The 22,278-nt window shown below is 46.8% G+C and overlaps 1 protein-coding gene across 1 annotated transcript in view; it reads left to right on the top strand.

Annotated features, from left to right (window-relative positions):
- Positions 1-22,218, top strand: part of UTP18 (UTP18 small subunit processome component) — a 31,905-nt gene extending 9,687 nt beyond the window's left edge. Inside the window, exons 6-15 of the mRNA XM_040330766.1 lie at positions 1,419-1,519; positions 3,000-3,125; positions 3,627-3,801; positions 7,853-7,953; positions 9,666-9,756; positions 11,509-11,632; positions 13,674-13,848; positions 16,986-17,131; positions 18,516-18,558; positions 22,168-22,218. Coding sequence (XP_040186700.1) covers positions 1,419-1,519; positions 3,000-3,125; positions 3,627-3,801; positions 7,853-7,953; positions 9,666-9,756; positions 11,509-11,632; positions 13,674-13,848; positions 16,986-17,131; positions 18,516-18,540 — 1,064 coding nt within the window. The 3' untranslated portion in view covers positions 18,541-18,558; positions 22,168-22,218. The remainder of the gene's footprint in view (positions 1-1,418; positions 1,520-2,999; positions 3,126-3,626; positions 3,802-7,852; positions 7,954-9,665; positions 9,757-11,508; positions 11,633-13,673; positions 13,849-16,985; positions 17,132-18,515; positions 18,559-22,167) is intronic.
- Positions 22,219-22,278: the final 60 nt, after the last annotated feature.

The raw sequence follows: 22,278 nt of genomic DNA, 5'->3' as shown, positions 1-22,278 counted from the left end.
CACTCCGGAGGCTGATCCAGGGAATTCCCAGGCAATCAAGAAGGCCAGGAAAGCTTGTTGCCACCACCGCTGGGTGGACCAAGATGGTCGCCGCTCCGGGAGCTAGGCCGAAGCCGCAGCCTTTCCTATGGCCGAAGAGCCTCCTATCTGCAGATCACGTGTGTGCCGATCTGAAGATGATTAGGACAGCCGCACTCCAATCCAACGTAGCTTTATTGTAAAAATAGAAACAGGCACTACAATTCAAAGCAACGAAACCCAGGACCGCTGACGCGTTTCACACTATCTTAGTGTTTACTTATAGCTCATGAGTAGTAGCTATGAGTAAACACTGTTGGTGTGAAACGCTTCGGCTGTCCTGGGTTTCGTTGCTGCGACTTGTAGTGCCTGTTTCTATTTTTACAATAAAGCTACGTTGGATTGGAGTGTGGCTGTCCTAATCTTTTGTTTCCAATTGCCATGTGCATTGCCAGCAGCCTTGGTTCCTGAGAGGAAGATTGCAACCAAGTAGGACCCACCTGGAGCGGCAATTTCTGTTTCTCTATGTGCTGATCCAAAGATGTTGATCTGTACGGATCACAGATCAATGACGATCCGTTGCACCACTAATAGATAGATAGATAGATATATATATATATATCTATCTATATCGTATTTATCGGCGTATACCGCGCACTTTTTTGCCCTGAAAATCAGGGCAAAATCGTGGGTGCGCTGTATACGCCGATACCCGCTTTCCCGCGCCGAGTTTGAACACTGCGCCGGCATATACCGAGCGCAGTACACTCGTGTATAGTCGGGCAGGCTCGGCTCCTCTCACGCTCACGTCCTGGACGTACAGGACGTGAGCGCGAGAGGAGCCGAGCCTGCCCGACTATACACGAGTGTACTGCGCTCGGTATATGCCGGCGCAGTGTTCAAACTCGGCGCGGGGAGGACACCGCAGACGGACGCCGGACCCGACAAAGAGGACTCCTGAAGCCGCAGACGGACGCCGGACCCGACGAGGCCGCCGATGGACGCCACGCAAGACACCAAAACTGTAAGTACTAAAATGAGTTTTTTTTACAGGAATGCGGGTCCACTTTAGGGGTGCGCGCTATACCCCGATAAATACGGTGTATATATATGTGTGTGTGTGTGAGCAGGGGGCGGGGCTGAGTCCCCCGCTGTCGTCTGTGTCAATGGACACAGCAACGGTGCTTGGGTACAAGCATGGGGCAATGGACAGAGGTGAGGGGCCATGAGCACCAGAGGGGAACCGAAAAAAGGATTTTTCTGCCGTTATGTGCAATTCCATTGCACAGAGAGCAGGTAAGTATAGGCGTGTTTTTTTTTTTTTTTTTTTTTTTTTTTTTCTGTTTTTAAATTATTACCTTTACAATCACTTTAATGTTAAACTACGATTTACATCACAGATGAAGATGACAGTGAAGATGACGATGATGAAGACAACTTGTTGCGTAAAACTGGAGATATGTTGGGGAAGTCCACTTCACTTCCAAAAGGCATTTTAGAGGTAAGTGTGATCAGGCACACTGTGCACCACTTCAACTCCGGAAGGTTTTCCCCTCTTCGTGACAAGACCATTTTGTGCTATTTAGCACTGTGCTGCTTTAACTGGTAATTGCACAGTCATGCAACGCTGCCCTCAAACTAATTTGGATAACTTTTTTTTTTTAACACAAATAGAGCTTTCTTTTGATGGTATTTTTATTACCACGTTTTTTAATTCTATAAACAAGGACCACATTTTTTATTTATTTTTTTAAAAGCAATTTTTTTACTTTTGTTATACAACATATCCTAATAATAATATTAATAATAATAAAAAAAAATCTTAAATTAAGGCCCCTTTCACACGGGCGGATCAGTAATGATCCACCCCGTGCACCTCTGCTTGCTCAGCGGGGATCGCTCCGTTGATCCCCGCTGAGCCGGCGGATGACAGGGCGGTCCCCACACACTGTGCAGGGACCGCCCTCTCTTTTCTCCGCTCTCCCCTATGGGGGGATCGGATGTACACAGACCGTCTGTCCGTGTTCACCCAATCCGATCCGCCAGACGGATGGAAAAGTAGGTTTTTCCTCCGCCACACTTTGGCGGATCGGAGCGGGTCGGATGTCAGCAGGCACGTCACCGATGACATCCGCGGCTCCATAGAGGAGCACGGAGCGCCCGTTCAGGTCCGCCTAAAAAACTGGCAGGTGGACCTGAACGGGCCGCCCGTGTGAAAGAGCCCTAAGACCAAATATATTCTGCTACATATCTTTGGTAAGAAAAAAACAAAATCCCAATAAGTGTATGTTGATTGGTTTTGGTTTGAGTGAAAGTTTTATAGGATCTACAAACTATGGTATACAGCAGTGGTCTCCAAACTGCGGCCCTGGGGCCGGATGCGGCCCCTTGCCTGCCTTTATCTGGCCCTTGGGTCACTACTCCCAAAGATACAAGACACTAATCTGCCAACTGACACCAGCAAGGAAGCACCCAATCTCCCACTGACACCAATAATGGGATACTATTCCTCCCACTGATGCTAATGATGGGGCATTATTGCTTTACAATGATACCAATGATGGGGTAGTATTCCTCCACCTCCCAATGATACCAATAAAGGGGCACTGTTCCTTCCAATTAAACCAATGATGGGGCACTATTCCTCCCAATAATACCAATTATGGGGCACTGCTTCTCCCCCAATACCAATTATGGTGATGTTTATGCCAAGAAAATTTCCACTACCACTGGCCATAGTCCGGCCCCCTAAAGTCTGAAGGTTAATAAACTGGCCCATTGTTTAGAAAGTTTGGAGACCCCCCTGGTATACAGTATAAACTGGAATTGTTTTTATACTAGTAATGGCGGTGATTAGACTTAGAGTGATACCGTGATTGTGCGGCGGCCACTCTGACACTAACTTACACTGAGTAGGGAAAAAAAAAAAGTTTTTGCTTATAGTTCTATTTAATTTACGAATCTTTCAATATTTCTTTTAGATAAAGCCGTGCTTGAATGCTAATAATGAAAGGAAGTCTGCAGGGCCGCTCACCACAGTGCAGTTCCATCCCTCTGCACAAGTTATTATGACAGCCGGCTTGGACCGATCCGTCTCCCTGTTTCAGGTAAGCTGCATGTGCTCAATAGAGCCGGGGTTAGTTGTGATAAACATTAACTCCCCGGAGTAGCAGAGGGGAACCTTCGTTTTGAAATTTCTGGTGAGCAGCATTAATACTGTAGGTACTGGAAATATCGTCTAAACCTCTGTGGTTTAGGAGATATTCGCCATATATGCTGGTGCTTACATAATCGGCACATGCGCACTAAAGAATGGGCTCAATCCGTTGCGTTTCTATACTGCTTGTGCCGTGACAGTCGGCTCCCGGGACTCCACCCAATAGCAGAGCCGGAGGAGGGAGGGGGAGAGGAGAACTTATGTTGAGACCGGAGTGGGAGGTTTCAGTCTCCTGAAGAGAAGGTGGGCAGGAGGCCTTAAAGCAGAACTTCCCCTTTTTGGTGCCGCTCTGCATTAAATGCATTGGGGTGCCAGTAAGGGGGTGATAATTTACAAGGAGACTGCGCTATTACAACAATTACCTATCGCATTGTGTATACTGTTGTTCCAGGTTGATGGCAAATTAAACCCCAAGATTCAAAGCATCCATTTGGAAAAATTTCCTGTTTATAAGGCTCGGTTCAGTGCTGATGGGGAACAAGTAATTGCCACAGGATTGCGACAGAAAATGTTTTACGTGTACGACATGATGGGAGGCAGTATTATACCTGTTCCCAGGATAAGAGGTAGGTGTGGTTCTTACTGAAAGCAAAAAAAAAAAAATATGTGTGTGTGTATATATGTGGTTGTGTGTGTGTGTGTGTGTGTGTGTGTGTGTGTGTGTGTGTGTGTGTGTGTGTGTGTGTGTGTGTGTCGAAGCAGTACTTACCGTTTTAGAGAGCGATCTTCTCCGCCGCTTCCGGGTTTGGGCTGCGGGGCATTCCTATTTGATTGACAGGCTTCCGACGGTCGCATACATCGCATCACGATTTTCCGAAAGTAGCCGAACGTCGGTGCGCAGGCGCCGTATAGAGCCACACCGATTTTCGGCTACTCGTGACGCGATGTATGCGACCTTCGGAAGCCTGTCAATCAAATAGGAACGCCCAGTCCCGAAGACCATACCCCGGAAGCGGGTGAGAAGTTTGCTCTCTAAAACGGTAAGTTACGGCTTCGATTTAAAAAAAAACTACCCGATTCCCCTTGACAAAATGAGCATCAATCTAATGTTAAAAAATTTTTTTTACCACTTCAATACCAGGCATTTTCACCCCCTTCCTGCTGCCCGGGCCCATTTTCAGTTTTTAGTGCTGTAACATTTTGAACGAAAATTGCACGGTCATGCTACAGTGTACCCATTTCTCTTCCGTTCATGGACGGACACAGCAGCAATTGACCTTAGGGTATTATCCTCCCTTTTAGGAGATTGACTAGGCAGAAAAAACAGCATGTTAAGTGTTAAAACACTCCCCACAATACAGTACCTCCCAGGGGGCGGTCCCCCCGGGTACATCCCCCAGCGTTGCTTGGGGCCCCGAGCTGGCCTGGGGCCCCCAACTTTCCCTTCCCAGGCTGTAGCGTGGCCGAGCTCCTCTTCCTTCCTCCTGTCTGTTCCAGGACACTGAGTGCTCACTTCCTTTCAGTCCAGCCAGGAACACAGGAAACTGAATCTCCTATGCCGCGCGGTACCCTGCCCAGCCCAGGCACTATCTGATTGGGAACTGGGGACCCATAATGACAGAACACCGGACTGACAGGAGGAAGAGGAGCTCTGCCACGCTACAGCGGCAGCCTACAGGGAAGAAGGGGAGGTGAGAATAGAAAAACATAGGGACTTGGGGGGGGGGGGGGGGGGGGGGGGGTAAGAACATGGGTGTAAAAAATTAGTGTAGCGCTAAAGTAGGCTTTGCATGCTTGGGGGCCCCCATTTTGTTTGGGGCCCCCAAATTCATTCAAATGGCCCTGTGTGCGCCGTGCCCACAGAACTAGATACACCTGAAAATAGGCTTCATCCGACCGACGTAACTTTCCTACGCCGTCGTATCGTGGGCGCATATTTACGCTGGCCGCCTCATTGCAAATATGCAAATGAGGGAGATGCGTCTATTCACGAACGTAGTTGCGCCCGGCGTATAATATACGCGGTTTGCGTAAGGCTTACGTCCGGCATATAGTTATTCCCCATCTGAGGCGCAACTCAAGCAAAGGTATGGACCAGGGAACAGCGGTCGTAGTTTACGTAGTAGTACGTGAATAGGGCTGGGCGTAGGTTACGTTCACGTCGTAGGCAGTGATCCGTCGTATCTTGGGGAGTAGTTCCCACGTGATTCTGCGCATGCGCACTGGGTTGCGTTCACGGGACGGCGCATGCGCTGTACGTTATTCGTATCTTTATGACGCTCAGTCCATCATTTACATGGGGTCACGCCTCATTAGCATGGCTCACGCCCACTTCCACCTACGCTGGCTTACGCCGAGGAAACCCAGCGTAGATTTGGGGGCGAGTGCTTTGTGAATGCAGTGCTTGCATCTGTGCGCTGCGTCGGCCTAGCGTATGATATACGATACGCCCGCATAAATATGCGCCGATGTATGTGAATCCGGGCCATAGGGTCTACAAAATAGGGGCAGTGATCTGTGATTTTTTTTATCGTGACTGTGACATTGCGGCGGACGCATCGGACACTTTTGACACTATTTTGGGACCATTCGCGATCAGTGCTGTAAAAATGCACTGATTACTGTACAAGTGTCATTGGCAGGGAAGGGGTTAACACTAGGGGATGATCAAGAGGTTAAATGTGTTACCTAGTGAGTGATTCTAACTGTGGGGGGAGGAGACTGATCTGTGTTCTGTACTGGGAACACACCATCGGTCTCCTCTCACCTGACAGGACGTGGATCTGTGTGTTTACACACACAGATCCACGTCCTTGGTTTTGTGACAGGCAGTCGCAGGTGCCCGGCGGACATCGCGACCGCCGGGCACACGCATTGGCTCCCGAGTGACGCAGTGCGCACGCCCCCTAGAGGCCCGAGGATGTCACATTACGGCCGCCCAGAGGGACAGAGTGTTCCTGCGGCCGTCAAATGTCTATAGGTGGGTAGGGAAGGGGTTAAATAAAAATGTATTTCAGGGTACATCTGTGACATTCAGTTTGCACTCCATACATGAACCCTGTAATTGGGAAACCCAACACTGTCTCTTTTTAACTGACTAAACTGTAGCTAAACCCTAAGCGTTTATTAGCATTATAGCTACTGACATCAGCCCTTGCTTTGTATGCAGCTTCTTCATCCTTTAAAAGTTCTTAATTGCTCGCTAAACAAACTTTCCTGCTATAGGGTGGCTCCATGCCTATGCAGAGTCCTATGGAGCCACCCTTGCCTGCGTGCTTCTGAACGGGACTGGAGCTGGGTGACCTTGCTCTGTGAGTGCCCTAAAGCCTTGAGGTCAAGCTATTCCCCTTGTCCTCCATTCTTTTCTTTTTTTTCTTCTTCTCCGTAACAGATGCACTCTCCCTTGTTACCTGTATTTTCTAAAGTACACATTGGGGTTCATTTACTAAAGGATTTACCCCCTTAATGACCAGGCCATTTTCTGCTATACGGCACTGCTTTACTTTAACTGACAATTGCGTGGTTGTGCGACGTTGTACCCAAACAATCGTAATCCAAAGCACTCGCACATCAAATCGAGTTTCCCCATAGAAGTCAATGGAAACTAAAATAATTCGTTCCACATTGGCCCAGATTCGGGTAGGGGCGCGCAAAACTGCGGCGGCGTAACGTATGACATTTATGTTACGCGGCCGCAAGTTTTACAGGCAAGTGCTTGATTCACAAAGCACTTGCCTGTAAAGTTGCGACGGCGTAGCGTAAAAGGGGCCGGCGTAAGCGCGCCTAATTCAAATGATCCCGTAGGGGGCGTGGATCATTTAAATTAGGCGCGTTCCCGCGCCGAACGTACTGCGCATGCTCCGTCGGGAAAATTTCCCGACGTGCATTGCGGTAAATGACGTCGCAAGGACGTCATTGGCTTCGACGTGAACGTAAATGGCATCCAGCGCCATTCACGAACGACTTACGCAAATGACGTAAAATTAGAAAATCGCGACGCGGGAACGACGTCCATACTTACCATTGGCTGCGCCTCCTATTAGCAGGAGCAGCCTTACGGCGAAAACGACGTACGCAAACGACGTAAAAAACGAGTGCCGGCCGCACGTACGTTTGTGAATCGGCGTAAGTATGCAATTTGCATACTCTACGCTGACAACTACGGGTGCGCCACCTAGCGGCCAGCGTCAGATTGCACCCTAAGATACGACGGCGTAAGAGACTTATGCCAGTCATATCTTAGGCTTCAGTCGGCGTATCTAGCTTTCTGAATACAGAAAGTAGATACGCCGGCGCTATTTAGCAATTACGCTGCCTATCTATGGATACGCCGGCGTAATTGCTTTCTGAATCTTCCCCATTGACTTCTATGGCATGCAATACTGCATGTGGCCAGAGATGGGGGTGCCAGAGAGACTTAAAAATACTCGGAAAGGCTCGAAACTGAGTATTTTTGGCGCCTTCCTCCCACCTCTGGCCAAATGTGGTATTGCACACCGCGGAGGCTTGAATCCTGAATCCATACAGTCGAGGAACCTGTACAACTGTGCAAGGCCAAAAGTAAGGGTGGAGTCCATCTTTAATGTAAGCACGTTTCCTGTGTTATTTGGGGTTTGGCGTGAATATAAGAGGTCAATGTTGTTTTCTGTTCAGCTAAAGTGAAATCCTCTGTTTCAGGCTTGGAGGAGAAATGTTTTCAAGAGTTTCAAGTGTCTGCAGATGGAACGTACCTGCTGCTCAATGGGACTTCTGGATATTTACATCTGCTGTCGATGAAGGTATTTTACAAACAGTGAGGCAATTGGTGCCTCTTGGGCTTTCCGCCATCAAGCGTCTGTTTTACAGGTGTGTGAGGCAGCGACCTGGTCGTCGGTGCGGGATTCAAGCCTCTGCGGGGGCGCCAGTGACACTCGAAGCCAATCGGAAACACTCAGTTCCGAACGGCTCCTAGTGTTTGCGAGTGTCCCCGGCGCCCCCCACCTCTGGCCACATTTGGTACTGCATACAATAGAAGTCACTGTGGAACAAATTATCTGAGTTTACATTGACCTCTATGGGGAAACACGCTTTGATATATGAGTGCTTTGGATTACAAGCATTCTTCTGGAACTAATTATGCTCGTAATCCAAGGTACCACCGTATATCCATTCTGAAAATGTTAGTGCCTACGCTCACATGCACTTTTTTCTTTCCTGATTGTTCCTGAGCAATGTAACAATGATGCTTCTAACCAACATTAGAAAAACTCAGAATGTTTGTGATGATACGAATCTGCAGTGAACCATTTAAGGACCAGACTTTTTTTTTGGCAATTTTTTTGGCAATTTGTGTTCACATGTAGACACTTACTCTGAACCCTCAAACGTTTTATATATATATATATATATATATATATATATATATATATATATATATATATATATTAATTTTTATGAGCATGGGCGAACATTTAGGCTGGGCGCATGGTGCTGCTCCTATTGATTAGCCGTTCAAATATGCAAATTAGATAAATACGGCGATTCACGAACGTACATGTGCCTGGCGCATGTTACGCGAGATGCGTGTAAGTTCTACGTCTGGTGTAAAGTTATTCCCCATAAAGGACGTGCAACCCGGCAACAGACATGCACAGGTCTGCACCAGGGAACACAAGCCGGCGTATTGTGCGTTGGACGTGTGTCTGGCTGGGCGTACGTTATGTTCACGGCGTACGCAGTGATCCGGCGCAGCTTAGGCAGTTTTGCCGGCGTGGCTGTGACCAGGCGCATGTGGGTGCGTCCACGTTACGGCGCATGCGCAGTTCGTGATGCGTACCTGTCTGGCGCTCGGCCCATCATTTGCATGGGTTCACGCCCACTTCCACCTACGCCGACGTGCGCCTTCGAAACCCACGCTGGTGCAGCGTTGGGAGCACTGGCTTGCTGTGAATGCAATGCTTGCCTCTCTGCGCTGCGTTGGCGTAGCGTACAGTGTTTGCTCTACGGCGGCGTAATGTGCGCCCTGCTCTCTGTGAATCTGGGCCTTTGTTCCGCATTGACTTCTATGGCATGCAATACTGCATGTGGCCAGAAGTGGGGGAGGCACCGGAGAGCCTCGTAAATACTCAAGGACAGCTCGGCTGAACTCCGAAAAGGCTCGGGAACGGAGATCGGCTCCGGCGCCCCGGAACCTCTGGCCAAATGCGGTACTGCACACTGCAAAGGCTTAAATCCGAGTCAGGATTTTGTTTTTGAAATACTCGTATTGCGAAACGCTTGTTTACCGTATTACTAGCAATCCGAGGTTTCACTGTATGTTGCCGATTGTTTACCGAGTAAATTGGAAGTGATGTCGGGTCCTCGCTTCTATTTTACTATTTACCGGCGCTGTACAACCACATGAGGACCGGTGATGTACCAGAGCCAGATTTCGAAATATTTATGTGCAAACTTTGTTACAGCGACAAGAAAGATCTAATTACCAATTTTTTTCATTATTTGTTTTATTAAGACTAAGGAGCTGATTGGAAGTATGAAGATGAATGGAAAAGCTATAAAAGCGGCCTTCACAGCGGACAGCAGTAAAATCTTCTCAAGTTCAAGTAAGTTGTTAAATGTTGATTTGGGGGGTACACGGGGGGGGGACCATCAAATACCACAAATTACCTGGGAGACTGGAAACCAATGCACAGGCCCAAATGCCTTTTTAACCATTTCAGCCCTGGAAGGATTTACCCTCTTAATGACCAGGCAATTTTTTTGCAATACAGCACTGCTACACTTTAACTGACAATTGCGCGGTCGTGCGACGCTGTACCCAAATAAAATTGACGTCCTTTTTTTTCTCACAAATAGAGCTTTCTTTTGGTGGTATTTGATCACCTCTGCGGTTTTTATTTTTTGCGCTATAAACAAAAAAAGACCGACAATTAAAAAAAAAAAGTTTTATTTTCTGCTAAAATAGCCCAAATTAACTATATTTCTTCATCAATTTAGGCTGATATGTATTCTACGTATTTTTGGTATAAAACAAAATCCCAATAAGCGTATATTGATTAGTTTGCGCAAAAGTTATAGGGCCAGATTCACAGTACAAGTACGCCGGCGTTTCTACTGATACTCCGGCGTACTTTCAAATTTCCCGCGTCGCATCTTTAGTTTGAATCCTCAAACCAAGATACAACGGCTTTTGGCTTCGATCCGACAGGCGTATGACTTTGTACGCCTTCGAATCTTTGGTGCAATACTTCGGCGCCCGCTGGGTGGAGTTCGCGTAGTTTTCCGCGTCGGGTATGCTAATTAGCTTTTTCCGGCGATCCACGAAGGTACGTGCGGCCGTCGCATTCTCTTACGTCGTCGCTAGTCGGCTTTTCCCGGCGTATAGTTAAACCTGCTATTTTTTGGCCTATATTTAGACTTGCCATGTTAAAGTATGGCCGTCGTTCCCGCGTAGAATTTTAAATGTATTTATTTTTGGCGTAAGTCGTCCGTGAATAGGAAAGGACGTAACTCACGTCGACGTTCAAAAAATGACGTTGGTGCGACGTCATTTCGCGCAAAGCACGGCGGAAAATTTCAAAACGGAGCATGCGTAAACTCGCCTAATTTAAATGATCCACGCCCCCTACCCGGATCATTTGAATTAGGCGGGCTTGCGCCGGAAGGAATTTACGCTACGCCGCCGCAACTTTACAGGCAAGTGCTTTGTGAATCGAGCACTTGTCCGTAAAACTTGCGGCCGTGTAACGTAAATGCGATGCGTTACACCACCACAGATGTACCTGAATCTGGCCCATAGTGTCTTCAAACGATGGACTTTTATTTGTTTTTACGTATAATGGCGGCAATCAGCGTTTTTTTTTTTTTTTTTAGCGGGGGACAAATCTGACCATAAGTGACCCTTTTTGGAGACCAGTGACACCAATACAGTGGAACCTTGGATTACGAGCATAATCCATTTCAGGAGAATGCCTGTAATCCAAAGCACTCGCATATCAAAGCGAGTTTCCCCATAGAAGTCAATGGAAACTAAAATAATTTGTTCCGCATTGACTTCTATGGCATGCAATACCACATGTGGCCAGGGGTGGGGGGTTCATAGGTTTAAGAGTGTGTCCATGGGAATGTTTGACTGATGTTGGACGAGAAGGCCTGGCTCATAGTGTTTGCTCTAATTCATCCCAAAGGTGTTCTGTTGAGGTCAGAAGTCTGTGCAGGCCAGTTAAGTTCCTATCTTTACGTTGTGTATATTAATAGCGGTGTTTACATTTAAAGACGCAGCTGCACGAGATTAAAGGAAATTTTGGATTGGCGCCCACTTATGTATTTAAAATTTTCATCCTCTTCTACTTTAGGTGACGGTGAGGTGTATATTTGGGATGTTAAAAGCAGGCGTTGCCTTAACCGGTTTCAAGACGATGGCAGCTTATGTGAGACGTCTTTAGCACTGTCAAAGAATGGTCGCTTTGTATCCTGTGGGTAAGCATGACATGATGGTCATTCATGCCAGTCAAAGCTGAATGCTGGGCACTACAACTTTCAAACTGTATGCACACCTTAACCACTTGCCTACTGGGCACTCTGATGCCGCGTACACACGATCATTTTTCGGCATGAAAAAAACATTGTTTTTAAAATGATGGTGTGTGGGCTTCACATCATTTTTTGGGTTCTGAAAAACTTCAATTTTTTTTTCCGAGCATGCTGCATTTTTTAACGACGTTTTAAACAATGTAGTTTTTCGGGTTGTAAAAAATGATCGTGTGTGCGCTAAAACGACGTGAAAAACCCACGCATGCTCAGAAGCAAGTTATGAGACGGGAGCGCTCGTTCTGGTAAAACTACCGTTCGTAATGGAGTAAGCACATTCATCACGCTGTAACAGACAGAAAAGCGTGAATCGTCTTTTACTAACACGGAATCAGATAAAGCAGCCCAAAGGGTGGCGTCATCCACAAGGAACTTCCCCTTTTATAGTGCGTTGTACGTCACCGCGCTTTGCTAGAGCATTTTTTAAAAACTACCGTGTGTGGGCAACGTCGTTTTAATGATGAAGTTGGAAAAACGTTGTTTTTTCTACATGCAGAAAAACGTTTATTTTCATGCCGAAAAATGATCGTGTGTACGCGGCATGACACCCTTCCTACCCAGGCCAATTTTCAGCTTTCAGTGCTGTCACATTTTGAATGGCAATTGCGCGGTCATACAACACGGTACCCTAACTAAATTTTTATCTTTTTTTTTTTTCACACAAAGCTTTCTTTTGGTGTTATTTAATCACCACTGGGGTTTTTATCTTTTGCTAAACAAGCGGGGGGAAAAAAGAACAATTAATTTTTTTTTTTTTTTTTAATGGTTTATTTGGTCATTTTTCTTCTTCACTGATAGACGCTGATGGGCCGCCCACTGGTGGACGATGTTCTGATGGGACGCTGCGCTGATGGGCCGCCCGCTGGTGGACGCTGCGCTGATGGGCCGCCCGCTGGTGGACGCTGCGCTGATGGGCCGCCCGCTGGTGGACGCTGCGCTGATGGGCCGCCCGCTGATGGGCCGCCCACTGGTGGACGCTGCGCTGATGGGCCGCCCACTGGTGGACGCTGCGCTGATGGGCTGTGCACTGATTATCAGTGTAGATGTCCCTTTAACACTAGCTGGTTATCGGCTCTCTTCTCCCCTCCTCACACTGTGAGCGTGAGGAAAGGAAAGCTCATAACCGACTTGTGTTTACATCCTGATCAGCTGTCATTGGACGAAGCTGATCACGTGGTAAAAGGGCAGCTGTGATTGGCCCTTTACCCCGATCTGTGATCAGCGGAGTCTGAACGGTTATTAAGGAACTTCTCCGATTTGCTTTCTTGTCTGTAATATAGCATTAAAATACAAATAGTTGTATCTGTTTAATAAGTGCTAAAAAATCTATTGGTCCTGCCAGAAATCTTCTAGATGGAAAGCTTCCTGTGCTCTCTGTCTATGTTGCCTGTTATCGTTTAACATTGTTCCTAGCTGTCTCTGTGAGCTACAGAACACCTCCTACCTATGTTTTTGAAAACAGATGGGGTGGGGTTTATAGTTCTGCCCCAGAGTGACAACACCGTTCCTCTATAGATACAGTATGGTAAGTGTTGTCACCCCAGAAATGTGTTACTGGGAAGATCATGACATGATAACAGATGGGGGGGGGGGGGGGGCAGAGAAAGAAACTAAGGCAGCCATCATATCCTAAGAACTAGTAGCTGCAATATAACTTTTATTCTTGGGTTTAGAGACGCTTTAGGAGATTCTGTCTCTTCGACCTTTCGGATTTCTTTCCAACCTCTTCCCCTTTAAACCCTCTAGTGCAGTGATTGAGAACCTCGGCACCCCAGATGTTTTGAAACTACATTTCCCATGATGCTCATGCACTCTGCAGTGTAGTTGAGCATCATGGGAAATGTAGTTCCAAAACATCTGGGGGTGCCAAGGTTCCCCATCACTGCTCTCTAGTGCATAGGCATTGTCTGACTCAAGGTTTATTTTTCAGCTCCAGCTCCGGGGTGGTGAATATCTACAACTACGATGACTGTCTGCAAAGCACAAACCCAAAACCGATGCGATCGATCATGAATCTCGTGACAACCGCCTCATCGCAGGTGTTCAGCCCTCAAACCGAAATCTTAGCCGTGGCGTCTCACACGATGGACGACGCTGTCAAATTAGTAAGGGAGAGACAAAATATGTTTTTAATTTTATTTAAATTTTTTTAATGCAATGTGGAAAGGTAAAAGTGGTTGTAAACCTCAGATATGAAATATGAGCAAAGCATATCCCTCTATAGCAGTGGTTCTCAATCTGGGGGTTTGCCAGGGGTCACCGAATCCTGGGCTGTTCCTGAAGACCACACCGCTCTCCCAGCCTTTTTGCGGCCGCCCAGCTGGGCTGTCCCTGGAGCCTGTGGCCGCCCAGCTGGGCTGTCCCTGGAGCCTGTGGCCGCCCAGCTGGGCTGTCCCTGGAGCCTGTGGCCGCCCAGCTGGGCTGTCCCTGGAGCCTGTGGCCGCCCAGCTGGGCTGTCCCTGGAGCCTGTGGCCGCCCAGCTGGGCTGTCCCTGGAGCCTGTGGCCGCCCAGCTGGGCTGTCCCTGGAGCCTGTGGCCGCCCAGCTGTGCTGTCCCTCGAGCTCGTGGCCACCCACTCAGCCTCTTCGCATTGCTGGGGGGGGAGGCAGAGACTAGAAGTCAGCTGCCTGGGGAGTAATGTGAAGTGGGAGGGGCTGCAGGAGACCCTATCTCCTGATTTCGGCATAGGTGACACCACGAAGTCGGAGACACAGTGAGTAACATTACCTGTGATTTATAGTTGCCATTAAAAGGACTTAAGGAGCGCTAAATGTTCGTGGATTAGGGGTGCAAATTACTTGTCTTGCCTTGGGTGCTGACAACCCACGCTAGGAAAATTTGACTACACAACTGGGGGAATTTTATCAAGGGGTCACGGCACTAGTAGGTTGAAAACCACTGCTCTATAGCATGGGTGCTCAACCTGCGGCCCTCCAGCTGATGCGGAACAGTGAGGCATTGCAAGGCTGACCTTTACAAGCATGACTCCCAAAGGCTGAGGCATGATGGCACTTGTAGTTCTGCAACAGCTTCTGGGCCACAGGTTGAGCATCCATGCTCTATAGCAGTGGTCTCCAAACTGCAGCCCTTTGCTGGCCTTTATCTTGCCCTTTTGGGCACTATTTCATCCACTGACACCAACAATGGGGCACTATTCCTCTGACACCATCAAAATGGCACAATTGCTTCCACTGACACCAATAATGGGGCACTAGTCCTCCCACTGACACCAAAGATATGGTATTGTTTACTCCCACAGGACAACTGGAAATGTTCTACTACCAATGGCCCTAGTCCGGCCCCCCTAAAATCTGAGAGATAATAAACTGAGCCTTTCTTTAGAAAGTTTGGAGACCCCTGCTCTATGGTGTGCACTTGTCTTAATCCAGAGCACGAAGTGTCATTTATGTCTGCTGCTTTGTTCCTCTTCTATTAGCATGTGTCCATTCTGACAAGTTTTCCGGACACCAAGAGAAAAATGGTGACAGGAGAGGGAGCTCCAGTTGATTGAAGCCTCAGCTCTGTTCCTGTGTGAAGTGTGTGTGGGTGGGGGGGTCTCTTTCCTGCAATCGACTCTCCTTACTGAGCTTTAAAAATTCTGCGCTTTGAATGGGTGTTGAGAAGAGATGACTGCAGACTTATGTAGGAGTTTTTTTTCCATCTCTGTCTATCACCTGAGGCCAGTCACTTGACTGTGTATATGGAAGGGTGACACAGAAGGAAAAAAAAAATCCCTTCTGTGTCAGACTCAAAATTTCAGGGTGGAGCTGCGCTTTAAGTGTTCCCTAGGAAGATGTTTCTAGCACTGGGGCAGTGTACTGACTAGAGGAGGAGAGAGATCGCTGTTCCCGATCACTAGGAACAGCAGATCTCTCACTACTCCCTGTCAGAACGGGGATCTGTCTGTTTACATTGACAGTTCCCTGTTCTGGCTCTCTGAGGAGCAATCATGAGCGGACAGTGGGCATCGTGGCCGCCGGCAACGCACATTGGGGTAGATTCAGCGAGCAATTACGCCGGCGTATCCATAGATACGCCGCGTAATTGCTAAGTAGCGCCGGCGTATCTACTTTCTGTATTCAGAAAGCAAGATACGCCGACTTTAGCCTAAGATACGACTGGCATAAGTCTCTTACGCCGTCGTATCTTAGGGTGCATTCTCACGCTGGCTGCTAGGTGGCGCTCCCATAGATGTCAGCGTAGAGTATGCAAATTACATACTTACGCCGATTCACGAACATACGTGCGCCCGGCGGTAGTTTTTTACGTCGTTTGCGTAAGTCGTTTTCGTCGTAAGGCTGCTCCTGCTATTAGGAGGCGCAGCCAATGTTAATTATGGACTTTGTTCCCGCATCGCGATTTGAACATTTTACGTTGTTTGCCTAAGTCATCCGTGAATGGCGCTGGACGCCATTTACGTTCACGACGATACCAATGACGTCCTTGCGACGTCAATTACCGCAATGCACGTCTGGAAATTTTAGGGACGGCGCATGCGCAGTACGTTCGCCTATGGGATCATTTGAATTACGCGCGCTTACGCCGGCCCCTTTTACGCTACGCCACCGCAACTTTACAGGCAAGTGCTTTGTGAATCAAGCACTTGCCCGTAAAACTTGCGGAGGCGTAACGTAAATGTCAATTGTTACGCCGTCGCAGTTTTGCGCGCCCCTACCTGAATCCGCCCCATTGACTGTGAGCCGTGGCTTCTTAAAGCAGCCGACATACAATGACGATTCGCGCAGCTGTGCCAACCTGTCACAGTACAACTGAAGTGGCTGGTCAGCAAGTAGTTACATTTCCATCAGTTTCTTACTGCTGTGTCTCCAGTGGGGATATGCACCCTCTTTCTTTGTCCTGATGACCACTGACCCCAGGGTAGAAAGGATTGAGTACAACCCTACCTTTACAGTAGTCACTGGAGCCACAGTAGAGAATCTTCCAATTGGATGACAGCCAAGTCATTGTTCACATGTGTGTACTACAGCGGACACCCATGGGAGGGCTGTCTTTGCCCACACGGGGATGCACGGGCGTTCCATTCGTGCATTGATATGGCAGGTAGGCCTTGCCCAATGCTATGAAGAGTTCTTCAGAGCCCTGGTGCAGCTTTTCATACAATCTATGTGACAAGGTTCCCGTTTCTGTGGAGTAGAAGGAAGTGGGTCCTCTCCCCACATATGTGGACCTTGTAGTGTTTTTCCTGACGGTGGGAACTGATCTGATGTTGTTTTCCTGGCAGGTTCACATTCCCTCCTTTACAGTCTTTTCAAACTTTCCGGTACAAGGCAAGAGGAAAAAAATTCACCTGGCCCGTGCAATGGATTTCTCCCCACACAGCGGTTTCTTCTCCATCGCAAACAACAGAGGTGAAGCTTTACTGTACAGGTAAGTGTCCTTGGTGATACCGGGAGCCACACAGGATTTTCTGTATAGAAATCGGAGTAAAGCGTCTTTGGTCTAAAGCAGTGGGGCTCAACCCTGTCCGCAAGTACCCCCAACAGGCCATGTTTTGGGAATTTCGTGCGGCGTGGCTCCCAAACAAAATTGGCGTCCTTTTTTTCCCCACAAATAGAGCTTTCTTTTTGATCACCTCTGCGGTTTTTATTTTTTGCGCTATAAACAAAAATAGAGCGACAATTTTGAAAAAAAAATCAATATTTTTTACTTTTTTCTATAATAAATATCCCCCAAAAATATATAAAACATTATCTCAGTTTAGGCCGATACGTATTCTTCTACCTATTTTTGGTAAAAAAAAAATCGCAATAAGCGTTTATCGATTGGTTTGCGCAAAATCTATAGCGTTTACAAAAAAGGGGATAGTTTTATTGCATTTTTATTCATTTTTCTTTCTTTTTACTACTAATGGCGGCGATCAGCGTTTTTTTTTTTTTTTTTTTCGTGACTTTGACATTATGGCGGACACTTCGGACAATTTTGACACATTTTGGGGACCATTGTCCTTTTCACAGCAAAAAATGCATTAAAAATGCATTGTTTACTGTGAAAATGACAGTTGCAGTTTGGGAGTTGACCACAAGGGGGCGCTGATGGGGTTATGTATGACCTCATTTGTGTTTCTAACTGTAGGGGGGTGTGGCTGTAGGTGTGACGTCATCGGTTGTGTATCCCTATAAAAGGATCACACGATCGATGTCAGCGCCACAGTGAAGAACGGGGAAGCTGTGTTTACATACAGCTCTCCCCGTTCTTCAGCTCCGGGGACCAATCGTGGGACTCCAGCGGCGATCGGGTCCGCGAGTCCCCTGGTCACGGAGCTTTGGACCGGGTCGCGTGCACGCGCCCGCGAATCCACGGCTGGGCTTAAAGAGCCACGTACATGTACGTGGATGTGCCCAGCCGTGCCATTCTGCCGACCGTATATCGGCGTGCATGGGTCCTTAAGTGGTTAAGATAAAATATCTGTCCAAAATCCCAAGCCATTGATTTAAAGCACCTGTGCAAGACAGAGGAAAACCTGCAAACATGGCCTGTTGGGGGTATTTTAGGACAGGGTTGAGAACCACTGGCCTAAAGCAACTTCTTCAGATTAAAATAATGACAGCTGTAATTTTATTGGTTGTTCCCAATAAAGTAGAAGCATTTTAATATAGTAGCAGTTTATTAATTAATAATTTTTATTATCGTTATATTTTATTATGTGATGTATAATTTTTATTTATTATGTTTATTGTTTTATTTTTTTTGGTCCTACTGACTCGGTCTTTCAATGTCATTGACTGTACATTTTTTTTTTATCTTTGCCCAGATTAAAGCATTACTCTGATTTCTAAGAATGGAAAGACAAAATGGTAAGTTGCTGTACAGATGTAAATTTCATGAATCTTTAACCCAAAAAGAATAAAATGCTGCAGGTTTTACATTTTCCACAGATCTTATGTTTTTAGAAGCTTCACGTGGCAGCATCTCTGCACCTAAGTTCCCAGCCCTGCCCCATGTCTTGGCCTCTATAAGGATGGGGAAGCCAATGTTAATGGAGGAGAAGATCTGCTTGTAGTAGTTTTAACCTCTGCCACAGGCTAATGCAGATTCAGTAGGCCAGACGGAGATCTTCCTTTAACCACTTCCCGCCCGGTCAATAGCAAATTGACGTCCGGGAAGTGGTTCTGTTATCCTGACTGGACATCTATTGACGTCCAGCAGGATAACATGCCGGCGCGCATCGTGCCAATTGCGAGTGCGGCGTGTCAGTCTGACACCCCGCATCTCCAATCGTGATAGGAAACCTCTGTCAGAGGATTTTTACCACGTCATCAGCTGTGACCAATCACAGCTGATCATCGCGTGAACCAGGAAGTACCGGTAACGGCATTTCTTGGTTCACGCTGACAGGGAGAGCCGATCGGCGGCTTTCCCTGTCGGGGGGGGGGGGGGTCTGTGCTGATATCGGCACATTGATTTATCAGCACAGTCCCCTCCAATGTACAAATCACCTGCCGTAAGTGCCCTAATAATAAAGTATGCAATGTCCATCACAGTGCCAATCTCTGCCCAGCAGTAACACCTGTCAGTACCTCATCGATGCTGCCCATCACAGCCGCCTATCGGTGCAGCCTATGATTGCCCATACGTGCAGCCTCATCAGTGCCCAGCAATGCATCAGAGAGGAAATAGGAGGATCTGCCGGCCGGATGACACAGACCAGGACAGAGCAGACGTGGCTTGTATATGAATAGTTGGCCTCTGTCAAACTAAGTCCCGGCTATTCTAATAGACAGCACACTGGTCCAATGCCGGTCTAGGAGGTGGGACTTTGTTTGACAGCGGCGGCTATTCATATACAAGCCGCTTCTCACTGGGAGATCCCGGCTCTGTGTCCTCCGGCTGCCCAATACTTCTGACAGTTTCCTGGCTGATCTCTTCTGGCAGAAGCTGTGTGGCCTTTTGCACAGGACATCAGAGTGGCCCAGGAGGCAGGGAGGCCCCCTCGATGGCCGCACCACTTCTGCCAGAAGCGATCAGCCAGGAAACTCTCAGCCCAGTCCTCCCCTGCTCCATACTCACCCTCCACTAATTTCCACTGTCCAAATGCAAGCAGGCGAGTGGAAATTTTGAGGGCTGTAAGTGTGTGTGTGTGTATATATAATATATTAGGGTTGTCCAGATACCGATACTAGTATCGGTATCGGGACCGATACCGAGTATTTGCGGGAGTACTCGTACTCGCGCAAATGCTCCCGATACCTAAATAGAATACTTTTTTTGTATTTATCAACATGTTCTATGAAAATTCTTTGAGTTTTTTACTACTGCGTGACAAGCAAATAAAACATTTTTATTCATTTTTACTCATTTTTATTCTTTTATAATGTCTTGAGTTAGAGTTCTTCATAATTCTAAAGAAAATATCCTTAGTCTGTATTGTGGTTTGAAAACTGTCACATGACATTTAAAAAAAGTATCGGTATTCGGTATCGGCGACTACATGAAAAAAAGTATCGGTACTTGTACTCGGTCCTAAAAAAGTGGTATCGGGACAACCCTATAATATATATATATATATATATATATATATATATATATATATATATATATATATATATATATATATATATATATATATATATATATATACACACGTACAGCCCTCAAAATCTGTCAATTCACTCCCCGTGTGAGGGTTATGCTTACCCTCACAGGGATGCCCAGCTGTACTTGCATTCCTATTGATGGGATGCAGCAGCTGCGCAGACAGTCGATGCTCCTTATATGACATCCCTGTAGGTGCGTGTCCCCAAATTCAGTGTCTGCATTCAAGGCCACGCCCCCCGCAATCACACAGATGTCAAATTGGGAGTCCACGCAGCGGTTGCATCCCAATCAACATTAAAAGGAACTGCCTGCACAGGGATGCACAGAGCACATATGCATCCCTGTGCGGGTAAACATGGGCCCTCACATGGGGGTACACATGGATACACTTTGTGTGAATGAGACTTTTTTCTTTTTCTATTCCCCCCACCCTTCTCTTGCGTCTTCCCACATCTCAGCACATCGTCCTGCTACCGCGGTCTCTTATATACTATTCATTTCCAATAATCATTTGTGCAGGATGTGTCATTTTAAAATTTGCTGTAATGCAATCAGCACTCGGGGGCATATGTATACAGCTGTAAATCTGATATCAGCCAAACATGCATTGCATTGGATCTTCCAGGGATATGTGTTTTAAATGACATTGATTAATTCACCACCTTCGAGATAAATATGCCACCTAACTTTAAACGTAAACATGTATAGAGGAAAAGGTGTCCTCACAGGCCCCAAATTTTTTTTCTTTCTTAACCACTTAAGACCCGGACCAAAATGCAGCTAAAGGACCCGGCCAGGTTTTGCGATTCGGCACTGCGTCGCTTTAACAGACAATTGCGCGGTCGTGCGACGTGGCTCCCAAACAAAATTGGCGTCCTTTTTTCCCCACAAATAGAGCTTCCTTTTGGTGGTATTTGATCACCTCTGCGTTTTTTTTTTTTTTTGCGCTATAAACAAAAATAGAGCGACAATTTTAAAAAAAATTCAATATTTTTTACTTTTTGTTATAATAAATATCCCCCAAAAACATATATAACATTTTTTTTCCTCAGTTTAGGCCAATACGTATTCTTCTACATATTTTTGGTAAAAAAAAAATCGCAATAAGCGTTTATCTGTTGGTTTGCGTAAAATTTATAGCGTTTACAAAATAGGGGATAGTTTTATGGCATTTTTATGAATTATTTTTTTTACTACTAATGGCGGCGATCAGCGATTTTTTTCGTGACTGCGACATTATGGCGGACAATTTTGACACATTTTTGGGACCATTGTCATTTTCACAGCAAAAAATGCATTTAAAATGCACTAATTACTGTGAAAATGACATTTGCAGTTTGGGAGTTAACCCCATCAGCGCCCCCTTGTGGTTATGTGTGACCTCATGTGTGTTTACAACTGTAGGGGGGTGTGGCTGTAGGTGTGACGTCATCGATTGTGTCTCCCTATAAAAGGGAACACACGATCGATGACGCCGCCACAGTGAAGAACGGGGAAGCTGTGTTTACATACGGCTCTCCCCGTTCTTCAGCTCCGAGGACCGATCGCGGGACTCCAGCGGCGATCGGGTCCCGCGGTCCCGGAGCTTTGGACCGGGGCGCGCCCCCACGACCCACGGCTGGGTACCAGCACAGGACGTACCTGTACGTGCCTGTGCCATTCTGCCGATGTAAATGTGCAGGAGGCGGTCCTTAAGTGGTTAATAAACAATGTTTGTATGTTTCAGTAATTGGTTTGACAAAATACCGTAAAACAACTCATTCTGTATGAGAGACTTGTTTATTTGCCTGTTAACCGACAATTCCTTTATAATTCAATTTTCTTGTATAATTAAGTCTCATAACTTTATTTTTATTTTTTTTTTTTAGGTCTGCCGTGGTGTTAAAAATGAACATTAAAACTCCATTTATCTTTCTGCATTTTCCATGTCATGCCTCTTGTTATCCCATTCAGACACTCGCCGGCCCAGTGGCGACAAC

This window comes from Rana temporaria, chromosome 12 (genome assembly GCF_905171775.1).
Source record: "Rana temporaria chromosome 12, aRanTem1.1, whole genome shotgun sequence".
NCBI lineage: Eukaryota > Metazoa > Chordata > Amphibia > Anura > Ranidae > Rana > Rana temporaria.
Note: the sequence above shows the minus strand (reverse complement) of the source record. Positions and strands in the feature narration are given on the sequence as shown.